At 40.6% G+C, this 22,540-nt stretch overlaps 2 protein-coding genes across 6 annotated transcripts; one reads left to right on the forward strand and one right to left on the reverse strand.

Moving 5' to 3' along the window:
• Window positions 1-2,358: 2,358 nt before the first annotated feature.
• Window positions 2,359-13,865, forward strand: kdm2ba (lysine (K)-specific demethylase 2Ba). Of its 3 annotated transcripts, XM_085474897.1 has the most exons (11): window positions 2,359-2,507; window positions 5,800-6,024; window positions 6,156-6,299; window positions 7,205-7,291; window positions 7,635-7,925; window positions 9,297-10,111; window positions 10,285-10,448; window positions 10,536-10,697; window positions 11,109-11,327; window positions 11,407-11,480; window positions 13,135-13,226. In XM_085474897.1, exons 1-11 carry the CDS (start codon window positions 2,454-2,456, stop codon window positions 13,147-13,149), a joined length of 2,250 nt encoding a protein of 749 aa, XP_085331023.1. In that variant the 5' UTR covers window positions 2,359-2,453; the 3' UTR covers window positions 13,150-13,226. The 3 variants fall into 3 exon arrangements, with proteins under 3 accessions (XP_085331023.1, XP_085331021.1, XP_085331022.1); XM_085474895.1 differs by lacking the exon at window positions 11,407-11,480 and having other exon boundaries at window positions 13,135-13,865; XM_085474896.1 differs by lacking the exon at window positions 11,407-11,480 and having other exon boundaries at window positions 7,644-7,925; window positions 13,135-13,865.
• A 1,223-nt stretch (window positions 13,866-15,088) lies between these two features.
• Window positions 15,089-22,280, reverse strand: rnf34a (ring finger protein 34a). Of its 3 annotated transcripts, XM_085474898.1 has the most exons (8): window positions 22,111-22,280; window positions 21,367-21,585; window positions 20,247-20,633; window positions 19,733-19,795; window positions 19,198-19,399; window positions 17,679-17,708; window positions 17,418-17,459; window positions 15,089-16,888 (listed from the first exon to the last, which is right to left on the reverse strand). In XM_085474898.1, the coding sequence occupies exons 1-8, from the start codon at window positions 22,114-22,116 to the stop codon at window positions 16,701-16,703; spliced, it is 1,137 nt and encodes a 378-aa protein (XP_085331024.1). In that variant the 5' UTR covers window positions 22,117-22,280; the 3' UTR covers window positions 15,089-16,700. The 3 variants fall into 3 exon arrangements, with proteins under 3 accessions (XP_085331024.1, XP_085331026.1, XP_085331027.1); XM_085474900.1 differs by lacking the exon at window positions 17,418-17,459; XM_085474901.1 differs by lacking the exons at window positions 17,418-17,459; window positions 17,679-17,708.
• Between the last annotated feature and the right edge of the window lie 260 nt (window positions 22,281-22,540).

Genomic DNA, 22,540 nt, shown 5'->3' on the forward strand with positions numbered 1-22,540 from the left:
CATGAAAATGGGCTATTGAGATCTTGAGGTATTATCTTCTGGGACATCACTTCACTCTAGAGACTGATCGCTGTGCCCTCCAGTAGTCGAACCGCATGAGGGATGCAAATGCTTGCATTGCAGGATAGTACCTGTCTTTGCAGCATCATGACTTTACGGTCCTGTACAGGCCAGGGAAGTCAAATGTGGTTACTGACTGTTTATCCAGGATGACAGAGGACTGAAGCACTTTGCACTTAAGAGAGGGGAGGAAATGTAAGGAAGAGGACTCCCTTACTACTATTCATATTATAATTTGTGTAGCACTTTAGGAGCACCTTTTACTGTATTAAAAGCAACTTATCCAGCACTTTATTTAGCATTGCACTTTAAACATAGATTTGCACATGAAGAACATTTGCACACAAGAAGTTTAAGTGTGATTGTGTGCGAGTCAAAAATTTGAAGTAAAGGTGGTGCAAAGAGGATATGATTACTAACCTGTCTTTCCTGTGTCCTTTTCAGGGTGTTTGGGCAAATGCTTCCCCGGGGGTCCAGACACCATTTAAAGGTTCCGGGAGAGGCCATGGGTTAAGGCTTGGGTTTCTTGGGTTTTTTGAGGGTTTTGTTTGTTTGTTTATGAAAATGTAAAATGTATTTGTATGTTTATTTATTGAAATTGATGTATTTAAGGCTGCTAGTTGTCATTAGATACAGTTTTGTGAGGGGAGCTATACTGTGAATACATGCTTCGTTCCACTATCTTGGTCTTCCTCACTGTAAATCCAGCCGCAAAAGGCCGCACTGTTACAGAGATGTAGAATATAAACACATCTGTCTGGAAAGCACTTTGGGTTTGCTCTTGTTTAAATTTGCCATGAAATATAAATAAAAAGGACGTGACAAAGTTCAAACATTTTTTCATATTGTGTTTGAAGTATTTTATTTCAGTTTCCTAAATATACAGATAATAGTAATTTAACACAATTCAGTGGGCTACATATTCAACTTAGAGGATGGAAACAAAGTATCAATCCTGCTATGCAACTTCAAGATGAGAATTTACAAATATCTGGTAAATCACAAATCTTTCAAAGTTTCTTGTTATCTTTAAAAAGGATATTACACAATGATAATGCAATGAATTTAAAAACAAGCTACAATACAAATTTAAAATATAAACATTTCTGCTTTGGTACAGCAGGTCCTTTTAGTGAGGTTTCAGTCAGAAAGTTTTGCAACACTTGAATTACCACAAGGTAACCACTTGTATATTTCCTGGCATTCAGTAGGCGGACGTACACTTTTTGTATCAGTGGGGGGATCTAGTTGTGGTACTTCTCTGTGAACTGCCAGAGTAGTCTGCCAGTGGGAGGGGAAACCATTCGGGGGCCAGACATAGCACAACCAAACATCTCACAGAGAATATTAGAAATGTTACTTTTTGCTTTATGTTGAACTGCTCCTGTGTCGTGAATACACTGACCTATGAATCTGTTCTTACACCGTCAGGAGCCCTAGACAAGATAATTCCAAAGCCATTACACTGTAGCTGGAGCAAACTGAGTTTCAACACTGGGTGGCGTCTATATGTTCATGTTCAATCTTTACACACACATTCTTGCTTTACATAACTCTGTGTTTAATCATCATAATTATATAACTAACCAAACAATGAGTAATACATACTTCACGTTGTGTTGAATCTGCTGTCAGGTAGGCTAAATCAGATAAGAAAGACAGTTCTTGACTGGGAAATCAAAGTGCTGTTTTTCACTTTTAGTTTAAGAGTGTTTACATCTAGCTACATTAGGTGAACTTTATACACTGTACATACATGGCTGTATAGTTGGGAATATTTTTAAAGTTTCAATTATTAAAAGTAAACACATTATCACCTTATCAACATTTGATGACAAACGCCTGAATAAACTCACTGAGTGTTTTTGAAGTTTAATGCTATTTGTAAACTGCTAAGCCCATAAGGATTAAAAGGTTAAACGCATTAAATAAACCTTTGAAGAATTTGTTCTGCCACTGAGTCATACAGCCCATAGACTGCCTACAAACGCCAAGACAAAAGCAAAGACGGACGAGTGTGGGAGGGAGACATCTTGTTTTACCTGCTTATCTTTACTTCCTGTTTCATCGACGTTGCGTTAACATGCCACGTTAATTACATTTAGGCGATTTTATTGTCATATGGATAGGGTGTTAATACAATAACGAACCATCCCAGAAACCTGTATATTTGTTAAATTTCTGTACAACCCTCTGCGTTTACGTTTCTTTCCAATACATTTTGAATTATAGTTGTGTCGTTTAGGTTTTTTACGTCAGTTTTGATATTTCCTATGGTTCGTGAACGCAGCCTGCAGAAGCTGCCTGTGTGTGTTTGGTGTGAAGGAAGGGGGGGGGACGAACTTAGCTTGTTCAGCCATGTTAGTTTTCTCAAACGATGAGAGAGAGGAGACATGGCCTTGTCACTGAGCGGAGACGATGAGGAATATGATTCAGAATCTGAGCAGGTATTTTAATTTCGTGAACTCTACTTTGCTCTGTATGCTTCTCGATTTAAAAAAAGGGTTTTGGCGTTTTTTCCTTTTCGTCAGTTACTTCAGGTGAATGTTTGTATCCGCTTTTCCTCTCTCTATGTAGGTTAGTCGGGTTGAAAGGAGAAGGTGTGTTTTAAACCTTATTCTTCGGTCAGCCAGGTAATAGCGAATAAACACAAAGCTAAATATTTGTACACATTTAAAAGAACTGGAGTTCCTCCTTTTTGTGTTCCGTGACCGTCCAAAAACACACCGTGTCCTCGCCTCCTAGACACCATCTATCTTGTTAGCCACAACCGACCCATTTTTGTACTGACCACCTCTTAATAGCGAGCAGCCTCATCCAGTGAGGTTACAGATCCGTGGCTGCGACCACAACCTCGTTATCACCCACTACCTTAACGGTGAAGGCCATCCGACTTTATGCTGGCCAACTTATGATTTTATCGTGCACTTTGGTTAACCTGCTATATCGAAACTGTTTTTCATGTGATTGATTTCCTCTCACTTCCAAAACTTGTCCCACAACTCTGCGCCTTTAAGAAAGCTTTAGTCAAAAACGTTGAGGAAGCAGGGACAGAGAAAGGGGGTGGGGGTGGGGAGAGGGTAACAATGAAGTGTCTCTACTTCTGTTACTTAGTAGTCCAGTGGCCCCAAACTGGGCAAATGGGTTTGATTTTTAACAGAAATAAAGCTTTAATGTGGCTTATGTGCATGCTCATTTGAGGTCAGCAGCATGGATACTTTCTCACAGGGCTCATTAGATATTGCACAAGTCTCTCCAGCACACAGTTGGCATGTACAGTTCAAGAGAAATGGGAGAAGTGCTGATGTAAGCGTCAGACCCCTGCTCTTACACAATGTTTATATCCACAACACTCACAAGCAGTGTAGCATCAAAGATCATATTTTGAAGTCTTCTGTTGTGACATATTATAGGGAGAGCAGCACATGTTATTTGTGCTAATTGAGCCCGGGCAGCAGATGAAGGCAAACGTGAGTTTCACTTGCTGACATCCACGCTGATGCTGAGTCAGAAGATTGTGTCACAGCAATATGGGCCATGTTTTTATTTGCAGGGTTCAGCAGCCAATTAGTGTCTGTGCAGAGACAGTGGATCTGTAGCGTAGTGGTTTACACATTTGGCTACTAAGTGATCACGGGAGGAGATACATCTGGGATTAAAAAAAAGCAGCCAAATAAAATTTGGAGACATGGAGGGAATGGAGGACATGTCAGTTTTTTGTTGTAGTTTTAAACTTTGCATGGACTTTATTTGCTCAGAGACTTGGCCTTACTTTAGATATGCTATGAGAGACAAAGTCATGTGAGATAAGGTTAGGGAAATGGTGAGGTATCAGCCACACCTGCAGCAACAGCACCTGTCCTTTCTTCTGTGTTTCTTTCTCATATTTCCGTATTAGTCAGATGGATTAATGGAAAGCTTGGCACCATGAAAATAAGCTTTGCCTGGTTTGATCATTTAGCCTGGTTTTGCATAGATGCTCTGTCAGCAGCAGCAGCAGGCAAAGAACAACTTCTTGAGCTGACAGCAACACAACAGAAGAAACTCTGATATGTAAAGGGATAGATCTAACAACGCGTTTCAAAATCCTCCTGGGGGAAAACGCTCCAAAGAGCAGTTTCTGTTAAACAAGAAGAAACATGTTGTCACTGTTGTTATTAGCAATTTGCCGTGAAGCTTCTTTAGCACATATTTAGGGCTGGTTTCTCCACTCCTTCCAGTGAATATCATTCAGAAAGCAAGAGTGACGTTATCGTTCGCCTGGAACATCTTGTTTTACCTGTCTGCAACGCCTCAGTATCATCTTCCACATAAGACAACCGCAGAGGCTTGAATGATCTTAATTTATTGTAATTTGGTGTTTTATACAAATGAATGGAGTAATAATTGGTCAAAGAGCTGAAATGAGCCGTCGTGCGTGGGCCGTGTGTGATTTCAGTAATAGAATAAGAATAGATGACATCAGGAAAGTGCTCAGAGCACAAATCATAGCTCCACTCTGAGCTTATTTTTATCCATCTCTCTCAGTTTTTTATTCAAACAGTTGCCATCAGAGAGGCAAATGTGTTGCCTAGGTAACCTCTCCTCCTGTGTGATTTGTCTTATTTTCATAGTGCTTTATATTGCCCTGCCATGGCAACAGGGAAGAGAGTAAGAAGGAGATGTGAGAAAATCACAAAATGAATTAAGGTTTCAGGATTCAGTTAGATAATTGGTTGCTTAAATTTCAGTCTGATCGTTAAATTACTGTTTTTATTTTTAGTCCACAGCATCACACTGTTGCTGCTTCCAGTGACTCAAATAAGAAGATTTGGAGTATGCTTTTGTCACAATTCTCAAGGTGACACCCTTAACCCTAAGCTTAACATGCACTGTGAGGATACAATTTCATTGACATGCCTACATTATGGGTACAGTTCAGTTTATATAGCGCCAAATCGCAACAGAAATTGCCTCAAGGTGCTTCATATCGTAAGGTAGAGACACTACCCTCACCACAGCTTTGTTTTTCTTTTTTTTAATTGTTAACTTGATTTAGAGTGAGTACTAGTTAACCCAGTAGCCAAGAAGCAAATCATTTGTTTAATCAGTAACACAATAATTGTATATCAAAAGCCTACAAACACCACTTATGTGTCGTTAATGTTCCATCCAATAGGAATCCAGTACTTTTTAAAGCAAAAACATGCAAATATTCACTGATTCCAGTTTCTAAAATGTGAGAACTTTTTACTTGAAATGGTAATCTGAATACCTTAATTTGGGGTTATTTTGAGAGATCATGATCAACTTTTCAGATATTTTGTTGACAAAATAATTACTTAGGAAATATTAAGGGAAATTAATTGATGAAAATTAATATTAATTGCTGCTTAAGTATAAACTGTTTCCACATGGCTCTGTTTGCCGAAGGATAGTAAAATCCCAAGTTCAAGGTGGAACTAAACTAAATTCCTTGTTTAGTTAAGGAATTTTTTAGTAGCTGGGTCATATGACTCACATGTAATTAAGCAGCAGCAAGAATAGCCTATAAATAAATACATAATGCATGCATCACAGTTTGATGGCAGTGCCAGTTTGATTGGATTCCTTGTGCTGATTACTGTTATTTCAGCCGTTTGGTCTGATATCTGTTCACCTGTTAGTTTGCTTAAAGGTCCTGTGTCCATGTTCTCAATGACAGAGAGTCTGTTCATTTTGAGTTATCATCTAATGTCTCTTACGTTTTTTGCCTTCCAGCAGCGGGCAGCTAACCGGCCCAAACCCAAAATGGGGACGTCGTCAGCTGTTAAGCTGCCGTCCAACCGCAGCTCCTCTGGAGCCCGCCGCAGGAGGACACGCTGCAGAAAGTGCGAGGCTTGCTTGCGGTCTGAATGCGGGGAGTGTCACTTCTGTAAGGACATGAAGAAGTTTGGTGGACCAGGGCGCATGAAGCAGTCCTGCATCATGAGACAGTGCATCGCGGTGAGTCAGTAGAGCTTTAGAGCCAAAATTATCCATGAAGACATGTAACACTGTCAGCTTTGTTTTTCCAAAGCATTCACTGCTTAATAAACTTTATTTCTGCTTGTTTTTTCTTTTTTCGCCCCATGCAGCCTGTGTTGCCCCACACAGCAGTGTGTGTAGTGTGCAAAGAAGCCGGGAAGGAGGACACACTGGAGGATGAGGAGGACAAGTTTAACTTTATGCTGATGGAGTGCTCGATCTGCAATGAGATCGTCCATCCCAACTGCCTGAAGGTACAGAAGGGCGCCTACGTTGGGAACAGCTGAACAACTCCACCTCATCATTACAGTCATTGTGACGGTGACTCACACTGTTGCAGTAATGTGCCAGGAATCTCAGATCATTGTAACATGACAGGAGTGACTCAGGCAGTTGAATCGCAGTCAGAGGAGATAATTGGGTAGAAATGTTGATGTTTACATAACGCTAAAAAAACTTTGTTTGTGATGTGGATCTTAAGATTTTACGGCTCCGACATGACACCATCACGCTGAGGGTTTCACTGAACACATGCTTAAGAAAGCTTAAGAGGTCAGGAGTTTAAAAACAAACTCTCAGATTAAAAAAGAAACTGTATTAGATCATGACCAAAAAGGGCAACACACTGCACACACCCTGTTTGTAACCTGTTATGCAAAAACACAATTTGCTATTTGCATATGTTTGGTCAAACCAGTTTTTGAAGCATGGTCTGCATGTTTGTTTTGCATGCAAGAGCTAAGAATTTTTAATGCCATCAGCTAAATTCCTCAAAAGAGTAGAAAACAAACAAACAAAACAGAAAAAAAGAGGCTGCCTCTTTGTGCCTCGTTACAGGTTTTTCCTAGCTGTTTTATTGTCTTGTTGCAGAATATATTTGGAACCTCATACAGCAGTTTAGATTTGTAACAGCATATTTAGGCCGAGTTGAGATCTTTAACTGTTTATACTTCCCTTTTCTGAGTAATCCATGAAGCAAGAGTTGGCATGTTTAACAGCGACTGAGGTTAAACTGTGCTGACCTGCCTAACAAGTACGCGTCACAACAGCCACTTTCACTTCCCTTGCCTTGTTTGCATTAAACACACTGAACACAAGACTAAGCGAGAGCTGGCAGTTCAAGTTGAAATCCGACTCATTTGGCCGTTGTTTTTATCAGGTGTGCGACGCTTCGGGGGTGGTGAATGATGAACTCCCTAACTGCTGGGAATGTCCTAAATGCAACCATGCTGGAAAGAGTGGAAAAGTGAGTACAAATATGTGTGTGTCACGGTTTTTATGTCACGTTTCAGCTCATCAAGTGTGTTTTGGAAACAAAAGAGAATTAATTAGCATTACAGAGCTTTTGTTGCTTTCATTATTTCAATATTCGGTTAAAGCGTGTGTTGATCAACTTGCCACTTCCTGTTTATACTTTTGTCATCTTTCACATGTGGCAGTGAAGCAGGAAACCTCTGACTGCTGTGTCTTATGTTCTCGGTCACATTGATTTTGTTTATTAAACCATAGGAGCACTTTTAGGAACAGCGTATTTTTCTTGTCAATATAGGCTAAAGGTATAAAGTTGTCTCGCAATTATTGTCCCTTTGGCATTGAAGCAAAAAAGGGGCCCGGGGTTCAAGTATGCCTCCAACCTCCCTGGCTCTTTGCTGAGGGAACAGAAGCCTGTGACAAAGGAGGAAGGGGACGCTTCTTCAGCAACTAAGAGGAGGTCAGACAAAGAGGAGACACCCAGGTACCGACCCGAGGAGTCTCTCAGCCGCCAGCCGCCGGTGCTTTCACCCAGCAACCTGCCACGGCCCCGGCCCGAGGACAAACTGAGGAAAAAGAGGAAGCTGTTTGATGATGATGAGGAAGAGGATCTCAGTGTGAGGAAGAAGGTTTGTATAATAATGTACAGTGTGTAAATGGAGCAGTATTTTGGGGGCTCTAGAGTGCGACCAAATTGGTCACAAATGCGACCAAATTTTTCAATGGTGCGACTCAAAAAAAAATCCTAGTTCGCACCGGTGCGACCAGATGTTCGAGTAAAAAAAAAAAAAAGTCTCAGTGTGGTCAGACATAGTCAGGGGCGGGACTTCTCTGATTGGCCGTGGTGCAGATATTCCTGTGGTCCTTCGTGTGTACGTTTGAAAGTGCAGGTGGATAGAATTCCGCACAAAGACGTAAACACAGAGCGTGGACCCGACGCATCAGAATCAGTTTTCTCTTTCTTGGCTTTCTTACCCAACAGCACGTGAATGTCGTCATTAATTCCCTCTGACTTTTGCTGTATTGCTTCCACCATGATAAAATCACACTTCATGCACAGCTTTCTCTCTCTGTGTACTTTAAGAATAGTTTCCCATCTCAAATCTCTGTTTTCGCCATTATTAATTCGCTTAATTACCCACCAAACTACCGCTGTTTACAGCGCTATCTGACGCTTTTTTTTTCTTTTCTTTTTTTAATGACCTCAGACAAGAGAGGGCAGCAACTTCTGCTGTTCAATACTGAAGAAATTTAAACTTTTTAAAATTATGCAAAATTGCAGAATATTTTTAAGGTTATCTGCTATAAAACGCCAGACTGTCTGAGGCAAAACTGAATTGAATCCAATCGGGACCTTGTAAATCTGATTATAGAAATCAATGATGATACCCAGCCCTAGTGAGTAGCCTAGGCCTGACAGAAGTGGATGTAGCTGTGGGTAATAAGATGTAAAAAGAACTATTGATAACTTTTTTGTTAAGGCCTGATCCGTCTGAAATTCATAGCCAGTGCTCTGACAAGGAGCCATCATTCTCTGAACCTGAAAAAGCACAGTGTATCCAGAAAACACATGTGCTGCGATAAATGCACTGCCCAAGTGTCCCCTCTCCCCACTGCCTTTCAGCGGCAGGCAGCAGCAAACAGGTCGCCAGAGGAGGCCGATGTGATGATTCATTTTAACATTGTCTACAAAGTTACCAAAGAGTGCCAAAGCACTGCAAGCACAAACACTTTTTCAGTAACTTATCTTTCTTGTAGAACTGTGCTCCAAATAAAGAACCTTGTGTTGACAAGATTGTTAGTTAATCATTTCTAAATCAATATTGTCTGTATGGACAGCAATATTCCCCCCAAAAAAGTGCACATGTAAAACTGCAGTGTTAAGTGATGCAGTTGAAAAATGTGGGTGCGCCTAACTTTTAGGTGTATCAGTGCAAACGTGGCAAAAAGATCTAGAGCCCTGACATGTGGTTTTGTTTTTGTTTTTTTTGTTTCTCCAGGAAAGGTCAGATGATCCTTATTTTTCCAAACTTCTTCAACAAATCAAGAGAGAAGAGGATGATGAAGATGCTGAAGAAGAGGATGAAGACGGAAGGGAGCCTCTTTTCCAGAGCGGTGTAGAGAGGAAAGGGCGCTCTGGAGACCCTGAAGATGATGTGGATTACAGGGACTCCAAGAGCGACCTTTTGAATCTCAGCCTTAGAACACCGGTTGGAGACAGTGACCAGTCTCACTGTAGCTCTCCACAGGCCGGCCCCAGCAGTGAGGGCGGGAGCGAGACCCAGGAAAAAGGCCCGCGTCCAAAGGCTCGGCGTAAGCGGCGTTTACCTAACAGAGAGCTGAGTCGGGAACTGAGCAAAGCACTTACCCAGGAAATCCAGAAGACCGAGGACTGCATGGCCAATGAGAACCGGCAACCACTGAAGCCTGAACCAGAGACGGAAAACGAGGAACCCAAGAAGCTGTTCTGCAACGGCAATGAGCTCGGGGATCAGAGGGCCCACCTCAAGACCAAAGAGATGAATGGGAACTCCTGGGAGCTGCGACACTTCTACCCAAGTCAGATCACTCCGCTGGGCTTCAACAGGAGCACTCCGACAACCCGGCCGGTTCCTCCGCGCTCTCCACCCAAGTGTGTCCAAATGGAGCGGCACGTTATTCGGCCCCCTCCCATAAGCCCGCCTCCCGACAGACTGCCTCTAAAAGATGGAAAAGCACACATTATCCAGCGAGAGCTCTGGATGAAGATATTCCGCTATCTCACACACCAGGAGCTGTGTGTGTGCATGAGAGTGTGCAAGACGTGGAACAGATGGTAAATGCACAGCACTATCTCAACAGTGATTTAAAATATATTTCTGATGTTTACAGTTAGTGCAGAAGAGAAAAAAACCCTCTGAAATGTGGAGGAGCAGTTACAGTTTGGTTTAGAGTGTTCTGCCTTGACACAAAGACCTGACATTCAACACAAATCTTTATTTCTGCTAGGTGTTGTGACAAGAGACTCTGGACAAAGATAGATCTGAACCGCTGCACCTCAATCACCCCACTCATGCTAAGTGGGATTATCCGCCGACAGCCAGTCTCCCTGGACCTCAGCTGGACCAACATTTCCAAGAAACAATTAAGCTGGCTTATTAACAGACTGCCAGGTACTTAACTATAAGGGATTTTTGATCTAAGGTTACAGAACCCCCACCCCCCAAATCAGTGTTTTAAAGTGCCACTATATGTTTTAGGTCTGCGAGTGTTAAGGCTGTCAGGTTGCTCCTGGGCTGCTGTGTCTGCACTCTGCACCTCCAGCTGCCCTCTGCTGCGCACTCTCGATGTGCAGTGGGTGGAGGGACTCAAAGATGCACAGATGAGGGACCTCCTCTCCCCTCCCACAGATAACAGACCAGGTAAAGCACAACTACTATCATAAATGTGCCCTTTTCTCCTGCCTGCCATGCTGTTATGCATAAATGATACTCAAAGTTAAGTTTTAACAGCTGCAACATAAACACAGTTACTAATCATTTCACATTAACTTGCGTAAGTGTTAATGTTAAAACTCTTAGGTACTCAGTTACACATTGCTAACTATTTTATAGAGCAACTCTTGGAGTGGGAAGCTTTTCAGTAGCTGAAAAGGTTATTGCTCTCATTCCAAACCCCAAAATAGATTTTTCCAGGAGGCGCTGCTTTAGATTTACGTTTTCAAACTGAAACACAAGCGTGAACTTGAATGTCAGAGACTTTTATAATCTTGAGGTGTTGATCAAATTTAAAATTGTTCTGTGTTACTTTTTATTTGACCAACTAACTAACAGGCCAGCTGGATAACCGCTGCAAGTTGCGGAACGTGGAGGAACTGAGGTTAGCGGGGCTGGACATCACCGACACGTCTTTACGCCTCATAAGTCGACAGATGCCTTTGCTCTCCAGGCTGGACCTTAGATACTGCAACCATATCAATGACCAGTCAGTCAACCTGCTGACAGCAGCAGGGACCACAACCAGAGATTCCCTCACAGAAATCAACCTCTCAGGTGAGATGTTGAATCAGAGCGTGGAGTCATGGGAATATACAGGCATCAGGCTTTTTCATGTTTGTTTTTTTTCCAGCAGGCTTGCATACAAGTTCAGCTGGGCGGCTGAATTCAAATAAATGGCACACTTCCTGTCCTTTAAATAACCTGATGGTCAGTCTAAACTCATACTTCCATATAATAACACAGAAAGCACCTCTGTTAGGACAAAATAGAACTTGTCATAAGACATACAATGATTGATATTTTTATTGAGACTGGGTGTGTCTGTTTCCAGTGGCTCAAGTGTTTGTATTGTTTGTGTTGGTGTCTCTTTTGGGTGCCAAAATAAAAACAAACAAACATTGAAACTAATAAAACAAAACTGAAACAAGTAAACCAACTCTGTAAAATAAACTGCAGTCAAAATAAGTGTTTAAAATTATATAGAAGTTTTCAAAAGTAATGGAAAATACAAGACAATAACAACTCTTGTGTTAACCACAGAGGAAGAAGGCGAAATAGGGGGTTTTGCTAAAGCATCGATATTAGCCACTAAATTATTTAAATGCTGTGGGTTGTGCTTGATTGTTCCAGGAAATTATATACTTGGACTTGAGATGAATAAATAGATTAGTATACTTAGCATTGGTTAGTTTACTTCCTTTAATATGCTGCTTTTAGCATTTCAGCTACTGTGCACTTAGCTTGTGTTTTTTTTTTTTTTTGTTTGAATTAGCAACGGTACTCAGAATTACAATCTTCTTTACTGTCATTGTGTAAAATGTAAAAAACAAGACAAAATGCAATGCTTTGCAAATATTGTAAACGCATATTTTATTCATAACAGAACATAGATGACATCTCAAATGTTTAAAATAAGAAAATGTTACAATTGTAAGAAAAATATTAGCTTGTTTTGAATCTGATGGCAACAAAATGTCTCAGAAAACTAGGACATGTACTTGGCATTGTTGTGGTGGGAGCATATGTTGTTCTAAAAGCTGTATATAGCTTTCAGCATTGATTGTGCCTTTCCAGATGTGCAAGCTGCCAGTTCCATAGGCACTAAAGTCCGCCCATACCGTCACAGATGGTAGTAAGCTGGATGACAAGCCCTCTCCTCTTTAGTCCAGAAAATCAGGTGTCCATGGTTTTTAAAAATAATTTGACATTTTGATTTTTCTGACCACATAACAGTTTTGCTCTCAATGACAGAATCATGCCTGTTTTTAGTGCTGCACCACCTGAGGGCCAGGAGATAACAGGCATCCGATATTAATTGTTGATCTTGTCTGCTGTGAGGAGATTTCTCCAGAATTGTGAGGGCAGTGTTTTGTAAAGCCTGTCTTCACTTCTAAAGAACTCTTAAGTGTCTCTTTAAGATGCACTTTTAATAACCAGACATTACTGGCCTGTTGCCAATTAACCTAATTAGTTTAAAAATATTCCCTCAGCTGCTTCTTCTTAGTACCACTTACTGTTTTGGCCTTTTGTTGCCTCCATCCCAATGTTTGAGTTTTTGTGAGACATGCTGCTGCCATCAAATTAAAAATGAGGTAATATTTTTCTTAAAATTGCACATTTTCTCAGTTTTTTGTGTACTGTTTTGAAAAAAGGAAATGCGCGAGATCTGCAGATCATTGCTTTCTGCTTTTATTTACATTTTAGTCCCAGCCTTATCAAAGTCCCCGGTTTACATTTATAGCAATAAAGCCCAGTTTTTGAATGCCAGATGTGATTAGTCTGGAGACGTATACATTTTTAAATTAGCAGGACTGACAGTTTTCTGTTCTTCTAACCCTTTTTCCTTGCCTCATTTTTTCAGTGTGTAACAGAGTAACGGACCATTCCTTAAATTTCTTCAAGCGCTGCGGAAGCATCTGTCAGATAGACCTTCGCTTCTGCAAGCAGGTGACCAAGGCAGCCTGTGAAAGGTTCATCGCAGAGATGTCTGTGAGTGTACCGTTTAAATTGAAAGAGGACAAATTGCTGCAGAAGATAAGCTAGTTCCCAACAGGGCAAACAATAAAAGGACTTCAAAGATGGTCTTTGCACTTAATGGAACAACTGGTCCTGTGATAAGTCTCTGAATCACTGTCAGTAAACTGAAGTGAAAGATTGAGGTTGACTGGATGGAAGCCTTGGAGTCTAATGTCAGGAGGTGACAAACATTCACTGGACGGGTTAAGAAGAGATGGCATGCATGTGTTTCTTTTGAGACTACTTTTATAAAGACCTGCTTGTAATTGACTCCTGGGTTATTTTTATTCCTTAAATATTTGAAAAACAGTATTTTTATAGCAGCAACATTTCATGAGTTTACAGTGTCTCAGGAACTATTATCACAGAGAGACTGTACCGTGAACTGAAAATGATCTCCTTCAGTTTGCCCTCTTGTAACAGTCTGCGTGCCAAAATGTACATTTGAATTTAACATCACTTCAGTATCAGAAAAATAAAATAGCATGTACAATATATCTGATCATAAAAATATTTAGAATGTCTTTTTGATGAAGATAAAAAAAAAAAAAAAAAAAAAAAAAAAAGATAAACAAATTTCATATTCTGTTACACCCTCATGCCTTCAGTTACATTACTACTTTAAACTGTGGAGTGTTTTTGCTTTATGGGGTTTTCAACAATATTTCAATATTAATTTATTGATTGTTTTTTTTATTACTGTTTGTATTTATTCAGTAAGTTGACATAGGTGTGTCACATAGCTGGGTCAAATAATTAGTACAAGTAATTTATCAGGGTGATTTAAGCCTGTTGCAGCTCCCAGCGGGTGAAGTTCAACACCCAAAAGTTAGTAACAGGAAGCTGACTGTCCCAGCAACTGTGAAACTGACTTTGTGATAATACAGTAATCCCCCACACATCTGTTTTCACCTGGTTCTGGTTTATATAATCTGCTAACGCTGACCTTTGCAAATAACTCATTTGCATAGTTTTGAACCTATACTCCCTACAGTAGGTGTTGTATTTTGGTTGTTGTGCTGTAATTGATCACCTCAGGTGAATGTGATGTTTATATTTGTAAATCCAAAAATGATGTGCTAATATGCATTAAAAGAATTTCATTTGTACCATTAAAGCGAGGCTTTGCTCTTTTCTCTTTTTTCCATATTCTCACAGGGCTAATAGATTTTACCTAATTTGTACATTTGGCACAAGCCTGTAGTTTGTACTGTTGCCTCACAGCAAGGTGGTCCTGGGTTTGAATCCACCATCTGTTCGTGGTCTTTCTCCAGCTTTCTTCCACAGTCCAAAGACATGCAGTTAGGTTCATTGGTGCTTCTAAATGACCCATAAGTGTGAATGAATGCCTGCCTCACTGTTAGTCGTGTGAAAGACTGGCAACCTGTCCAGTGTGTACCCCACGTCTCACCCTATGACATCTGGCATAGGATCCAGCCCCCTCATGACAGATGGGTGGATGACTTGCAAAAAAGTCATGTTTGCCAAATATCAGAGAAATACAATAAGAGGGTTTAAAATAATTTTCTTTTTACCACTTTTTGAAGTAGTGAAATTAGATCAAGTTAACTTTTGTTTGTGTTTAAGTTGTAAGAAATTATTGGATTGATTTTTGTTTATTTTTTTTTCACAAATTTAACGCCATACAATTTTAGAGAATGAAGTAAGAAGTGTGTTCTAAAACAAACCTCTCATCACCACCCAGGCCTTGTCTTGAACAATTTTGTGTTTGGAACTTAAAAGGCTGTGACATGATCACTTCCTCAGTAATCATTAGCCAGGACAGTAAAAGACACATGCAGATTTCAATTGAAATTTTAATTACCAAAATAAAAAGTTCAACATTCCCAAATACAAAGACCAAACCTAGCACACAATTAAACCCTCTGTAAAAGGAAAAAAGTGCAACCTGATCCGCTACTGTGCATGACTGTAGCGGACATCTTTACTGTAATAGCAGCAATTTTGACTTTGTGGGTTACAGTACAGAGCGAAAAGCTTGTGAAAGAGCAGGGTTTTATGGGAAAATAAAAGCAGAGAATTTGTTTCAGGGGTAGGGGCAATCTAAGGAGTAGGATATGACCTATCTGGTGTAAAGCAGTGTCATGCTCTGGTTCAAGCAAATTAATGCAGATTAAACACATTTTAAATCACCTGACAGGAAAAATGTAAACCTCTAAATATAAACTGAACCCAATCCCTGGGCCACTTCAATCAAATAATTAAAAAAAAAAATAGATATATACATATCTCATATGGATCCATATATGCAAATATACATCAAGTCATTAACTCCTATTTACTTCCTATATCACAGGTGTCAGTAAACTCATAGCTATATCTTTGAATAGTTAGTTCAATACATTACTCCTACATGAGAAAAATCAACTCGTTAAGACACTTCATTCCATTCTCAACAATACACGACAAATAAAAACAAAACAAAAAAAACTGTTCCGCGGGAGGTGGTTGGGGAAGGTGGTGGGATGAGTTAGCACCGGTTTTCGTACTTTGTCTCCACTAAAGAGACAAATCAAGAGGTGACAGCGGAGGTTAGCTATTGCTGTAACGACAGACGTTGTGTGATCATTTAAAATGTGTAATGCATACAAGTAGCTATGTAACAAAATAAGTGAACAGAACAATTATATGTCAACTCCATCTGAAAAATCACAGCGGCTTTGAACTCAAGCAGCTCAAAGATAAGCACGCATTAACTCAGCTACTATTAGGTCGCTTGCGAGTAGTGGATCAACACAGTTGTGAAGAAAAGTGCTTTCTGGTCAAACATGCTGAGGAATCAACAATCCAACACTAACCCTCACAGCTGAAGGAAGGGGGGAGAAAAAAAAAGAAAAAAAAAAAAAAAGGTGAGAAGCATAAGGGCATGACGCATTATTTGGCACCTAGTTCACACTCTCCCATGTTGAGCTTCAGCATGTGCCCTCGCCCTCATGAAGATATGTAGTCACTTGCAGCAGTTGTTAAGTGAGGTGCTCTCAGGAATGCCCAGCAGAGTAGAGAACCAGCTACAGTTTACAGGCAGATCTGAGGGTGAAGCGTTGTTTAACAAGACTGCACGCGGCTCGTGCCGCACATTCTTTGCTTTGAAAAACTGTAAGAAATACATTTAAGACATTTGAGAATAAACACAGATATGGAAGATATGTTAACTTGAGGAATGACTTGCTGGAGGGTACGTTCCTACGCTCTGCCCACTCGTGAAAGCGAATAGTCAAAATTCTTCAGAAAGACATTTCTTAGATTTCACTGTGCAAATAAAGTGAGACCTCAGGGAATACAAACATCCACAGACTGAGTCTTTTGGGGATTTGAAGGTTACGAGCTGCATTGTTGAGGTTAAGGTACAGTCTCAGTCTGAAGCAGGTGCAGTGGTGCTGCAGAGGTGCATTAGGATTTGAAGACGTGCACAGCTCTCACGACGTACTGCCTGCAGATCGGGCATTCATTCATCCTCTTGCCGCACTTGGTGCAAGTGACCATGTGTCCACACTCCAGGAGGACGCAGTCGATCGTAGCGTCCATGCAGATCCTGCAGAGGTTGTCGTCGTGAATCGTCAGTGGACAGTTCTCCCCATCTGCGAGAAAAGAGAGTGATATAACCACACAATGCGTAAAGGGTAAGAGAGCACTGGAATACTCAAAGCTTCACAAAGCACCCTTGTCTGATCGAGGTAGGTCATGCCCACAATCGCCTGCAAAATAACAACCCCTGCAGTTTCTAAGTGTCAAGATGTTACTATGTCAACCACACAATTTTGATCTCTAGAAGCAAGCTCAGAGTGAACACACAGGGCTGACATACTCCAGTTTTCAATATAATTACTTCACATATTCCACACACACACACACACACACACACACACGAATAGATGAAGGAGATTGATCCACCATGAAAATCAATCTTCAATTTTCTTAAGTGGGATAAATGAACATTCAACTTTCATCCTCAATGCAACATCAATATCCCCTCACAGGAAGAACCACGTATGGAAATGTTTCAAAGAAATGGGTCGAATGGAAAATGAGAACAGGTTCACAACGAACACTGGTGCGGTGCAGATGGGTTCATAGATGGAACATGTGACCACAAGGTATAAGCCTTACCTCCAATGGCACCATTGCAGATGGGAGGGGGGAAGGTCATCACTTTATGAGGGAGGAGTAAAGCAAGCGCGAGACATATCAACAGGAGTCTAAACGAAAAACTCGTTCAAATGACCCTACCTGTGTGAGTTATCAATAGCACTCGCAGTAAATAATATTGTCAGAGGAAGCAGAGATATTTAGTTTCAGTGGTTAAAAACAGGATGTAGTTCCAACAATGACATCTAGGACACTGCACACAGAAGTTGGGTGAAAACTTACCTGTGGTTACAGTGCTGCTCACATTTTCCACTGCAAGAGAAATAAATGAAATGTACTGACACACTTCATTCGACCACACAACATGATGCAGTTGAAAAGGTTTGTAAACTCTTTGAAGTTAGCTGGATTTCTATGTTTAACTTGCTGATAAAATGCGGTCTGATATTAATTATAAACACAGCTCTACTTCTACTGTCTTTATTATCTTTATTACTGGCTCACAGTACAGGCTGGAGAAGGTTAACTCTACAGTTTATTAAATGGTAGTCTGTTTTTGTAAGCAACCACAGCTTTTTTAAACATTTCCTATAGCTGCTCGAGACTTGCACAACTGTCAGGAGGAATTTCGATTCAAGCCGCCTACATAATGGTTTCAGTTCATCAGTAATTCTAAAATATCTTGATTCTTCTTTAGGTCATCTCAGTTAAATTAAGGTCAGGACTTCTGATTTTCTCCTATTCACAGCAATGGCTGTAAAAAAAGACTTCTGGTCCTCTAGATGTCTGTAGGACAGGGCCTCAGTGACTTATTTTGGATTATACCGAATAAGAAATTAGCTTTAGTTTGTAAATCTCGGTTATACTACATTCCAAAAAACAGGATTATGGATGTCGTGCTGCCGGCTTGTGATTGACAAGTTGTTAGCTAATAAGTAAGCACTTTCACTGTTAGCCTAGCCACCCTCATCAAATCAGTTTGTATTTATTTCTTTTTCAAATGAGAAAAAAAAAAAAAAAAAAAAAAAAAAAAAAAGATGGCAAGGATGAGATTACAAATCTCAAGACTTCAAAACACAACATCAGAAACAAACAGATGACATCACGGTAGCTACGCCCACCTTTTACACTGTGCACTGACCGCGCTTCACAGATAGGTGTGAAGGACTTTTCTTCACTCCAAACATACCGCTGTGTTCACTTAAACTTTTGTTGGCTGAACATATCCTACAATAATGTCCTACAACTTTTAGGATATCCAGAAGATCTGTAGTAGTTCACGTTAATCGTATCCTATTGTTCAGTGATTTTTCTCAAAATTTACACATGACCAAAGATTTCAGCCTTCTGAGAGACTGAGCAGGCTGCTTAATGCTTCGCACCACACCAGTCGCTTTTTGTTCTTGAGAACAGCAGACTTAATAAAGACATGCAAGGACTGGTTACTAACCTGAAAGGTAACCTCTATCCTCTATTACCTGAACACTGGACTTTTTAGAGAAGTAATTAGCACAGAGGTTAATAAACTCTTCCAGCCTGGACTGTGAGTATCTATTCAGAGTCTTTAATAAAGATGCGACAAAATGAGTGTTTGTGTTTTATTAGTTTAGTCACATTTGTCTGTGATTGTTATTTAGATGAAGATAAGACCACGTTTATGTGCAAAAGATCTTAACTATTACAAACATTTCATATACTATAGATGATTTCTATAGGAAATAAAAAAAACAGGACTGCTTTAGAGCTGACAGCCCCCCCTCCCCCCACAGGATTTAAACACAGTAAGAAAGTTAATACCCACATGATTTCCTGTTCTCTTCAGTCTCCCTGTAAAGTCTGCTGACACGCTCCACCAGCTCCCACTTCTCACAGCACCCTGAATAGTTGACAAAATTCCTGGCCAGTATCTCTTTCAGCTGCCTGACAGACAGGCCCTCAATATCCCGTAAACTGGAGATGTCTGAGAGGGATGCTCTGGCCCAACGTCGAGTCTGAGGACTAACCTACAGGACAGGAAACACCACTAAATGAAATATTATGCACACAATACTCTTTTTTCATCATATTCTGCTTCTTGTTAATCATTATAATTTATTTGTTTGTTTGTTTTTTAAACTGTCTGCAAACATGAACGCATAACTGAGTTTTCATATCTCCAAGTAAGCAGAACTGTTTCTGGGATCTTAGATGAATAAAATTCTTTTCATTGATTTTCAACCCAAGTCACCCAAAAGCATCTAAGCATTCATCACACTGCTCTCTAATACTTGCACCACAGTTTTATCAGCAATAATGCATGAATTCACTTTTATTAAAAGGAAAATAAATAGAAAGACCTCAGGAGTGTCTTCACTGGGATCCAAGTTGAGAAGAGACACTGATGTACCGTCTCCCAAATCCTGAAAGGCAACAACAAACATCGTATGCACTGCACACAAGAAGCATGCCGCCAACAGAAGATTAGGATTAGACAGACCTCAGCCAGCCCATTGATACACTGGAAACAACAATGCCTGGTACGTTCCATTCAAAGACAAGCTTACTGCTCTATAATCAGGCCTGGTACAAGTATTTATAGTGGCTCCTGGCTGCTTGAGGTTGGGCTCTCTTCTAGCTTATTTGCTTTCTTTTATTGCTTTCTAGAGTCCTGATTTGTTTTTATTTAGTTGGTGTGCAAATTTAGCTGAAAGGATGAGCAGTGAACTCTAACCGACTCATTTTCTGGAAAACACTCACGTGAATTTCTTAGAAATGTATGCGTTGCACCAACAGAAAAGTATTACTACATAAATATCTGTAGAGGTCTGGAGAGTATGTTATTTGCATACATGTGTTTAACCTGGTTCTGACCTGGTTGGTGTCAGAGCTATCGCTCCTGCTGAGCGCTTCCTCCTGAGAGGCAGCGAACGCAGACAGCTCGGAGGCAGACTGTGTGGTAGAAGGGGTTGGAGTGTACAGGGAACGCGACTGAAGGCTGGTCATGTCGGGGTCCTCCTCTTCCTCGATTCCTTGATGACAGAGAACCAAGTCCACCAGATCTTCCTTCTCCCTGCAGGTGTCGGTGGGGATGTTACGCAGCAGCAAGTACTGACGCAGGTCCTTCACTCTGAGACGCATGAGCCGCGGCCGCTGAAAGGCCGTCGCCTTCAGCAAATGACACGTGGCACAAATGCGTAAATTCTCCTGAAGCACGGAGCACAGAGAGCAGAAGCTCTTCTTGCAGTCGCAGCAAATATACTGAGGAAGATAAACAAGGTGATGGAAATGAGGGAATTAGTGATTTATGCACACCTTCCGCCATGTGCTACTGCAAGGTATCTCATCGCAGGAAGACGTCACAGACAAAAATGTAACCCGTCTCATTCTCCTCCTTATATGCACATATATTTTATAATAAATATTGCTATTACAGTCAAAACAGGAAAAATACCAAAACCATTTAATAAATCACTGAATGCCACCAGAGCTTTATTGCATTTCTATCACTCACATCTGCTCTTCCCATGCAGACAGAGACAGGAGGTGCTTTCTTTCATGTGACAAACATCAAAGAGTAATAAATGCAAGATATGGGATTAGACCGGCATGGTGGTGTGCAGAGGGTTCAGACAGAGTGAGAGCCTGAGCATGAAGATATTAGAGCACTAGCATGTTGGTCCATCTGCCTCCCAACTTGTGCCTTTTTGTCCCAGGACAAATAAATATTCATCATGTCAGCACTCTAGAAAACCAGTTAGCCTCTTTTTAACTATTTGAATTCGTTTAAACCTTTATAATTACATGCTTTTTTCTTCAAAAAAAAAAAAAAAAAAAAAAAAGAACACCCATTAAAAATGCACATGAGAAAATGAGCTAAGCACGCACACTCTCCATGCCCACAGTACTTCTGTCTAAATAATTCATTTAAGATGTTTCCTCCTTATCAGACCAGGTAATATGTTTGTATTAGACAGAACACCCAGGCACCTACCTTCCTCCTGAAGACTGAGAAGGCCTGACCACAGGCCTTGCATACAAGACTGGGACTCCCTGAGCTGGTGGGCGGGTACGTGGAATATCCCGCACTGGGGGCAAATCTGAAGGGTCCAGCACCGGCCCCGAACCCTGGCTGCTGGCCTCTGACGGCCCCAGTACCCATGACTTCATTCAGCAGACCACAGCATGAAGCCCACATGGAAGAGGCCCCTGCCTGACATTTACAAAACACCTTTACTTCAGTATTTAGTGTCTTCACGTTGAATCCTGAAGAACATCTTGTTCTTACTGGCAATATGTCAGCCACAAAGGCCCATCAGTATAATTTATACACGGTTACCACAAGCACCACAAGGTCACATATATGTGCATATTATACATGATTATAATACATGAAACTACTAGAAGGGGTTTGTACGAGCTGTTCATAAAGCACAAGATGTGAATAGATAAAGTAAATGTCAACAGTAAAAGCACTTAAGGTACCTAATGTCACAAAAAAGCAGAAAAAAAGCTAGACCAATATTCACCTGGAAACCTAATGTAACTAAATAATCTTAACGTCAAATCAGTGTTGAGTGACAGGTGCCAGAGTGGCTGTTTGTCCGGCCGTTTTGAGTATTTAGCCAGCACAAGCCCAGAAACGTCAGCGACCTGAAGCTTGCGTTAGCCGTTTGGTGCTAGCGAAAATCTAATCAGACAGATAATTGGAACAAAGGTTATGTAAAGAAAAAAATACCTTCATTGCAACTCCGGCGTGTCTACCAAGACAAAAGAGACTGTCAGTGTAACCATTGCAATGCGTAGCGTCGCTTATTTAGATAAAGTATCTTCTCTGAACGTAATGTGATGAAACCAACTCCCGAGTCCACCGCCGCTGTACTGCTGCTTCTGTGGTCTTATTGCAGCCAGGCGACGCATTAGTGCCACCTACTGTTAAGTCAAGTCAAGTCAAGTCAAGTCAAGTCAACTTTATTTGTCAATTCTGCCACATGTACAGGACATACACAGAATAGAAATTGCGTTACTCTCAAACCCTAGTGATTAGAAAAATGCAAATAAAATAATTAAAAAGTAAAAATTTAAATAAATACAATACAATTTTACGTATAACAAAAAAGCTATGCAATATACAATATACAATATTCAAGTAAGAAGGCATAGTGGTG

This window comes from Copadichromis virginalis, linkage group LG12 (genome assembly GCF_057382275.1).
Source record: "Copadichromis virginalis isolate Kocher_CV1m ecotype Utaka linkage group LG12, C_Virginalis_male_GT1.1, whole genome shotgun sequence".
Lineage (NCBI taxonomy): Eukaryota > Metazoa > Chordata > Actinopteri > Cichliformes > Cichlidae > Copadichromis > Copadichromis virginalis.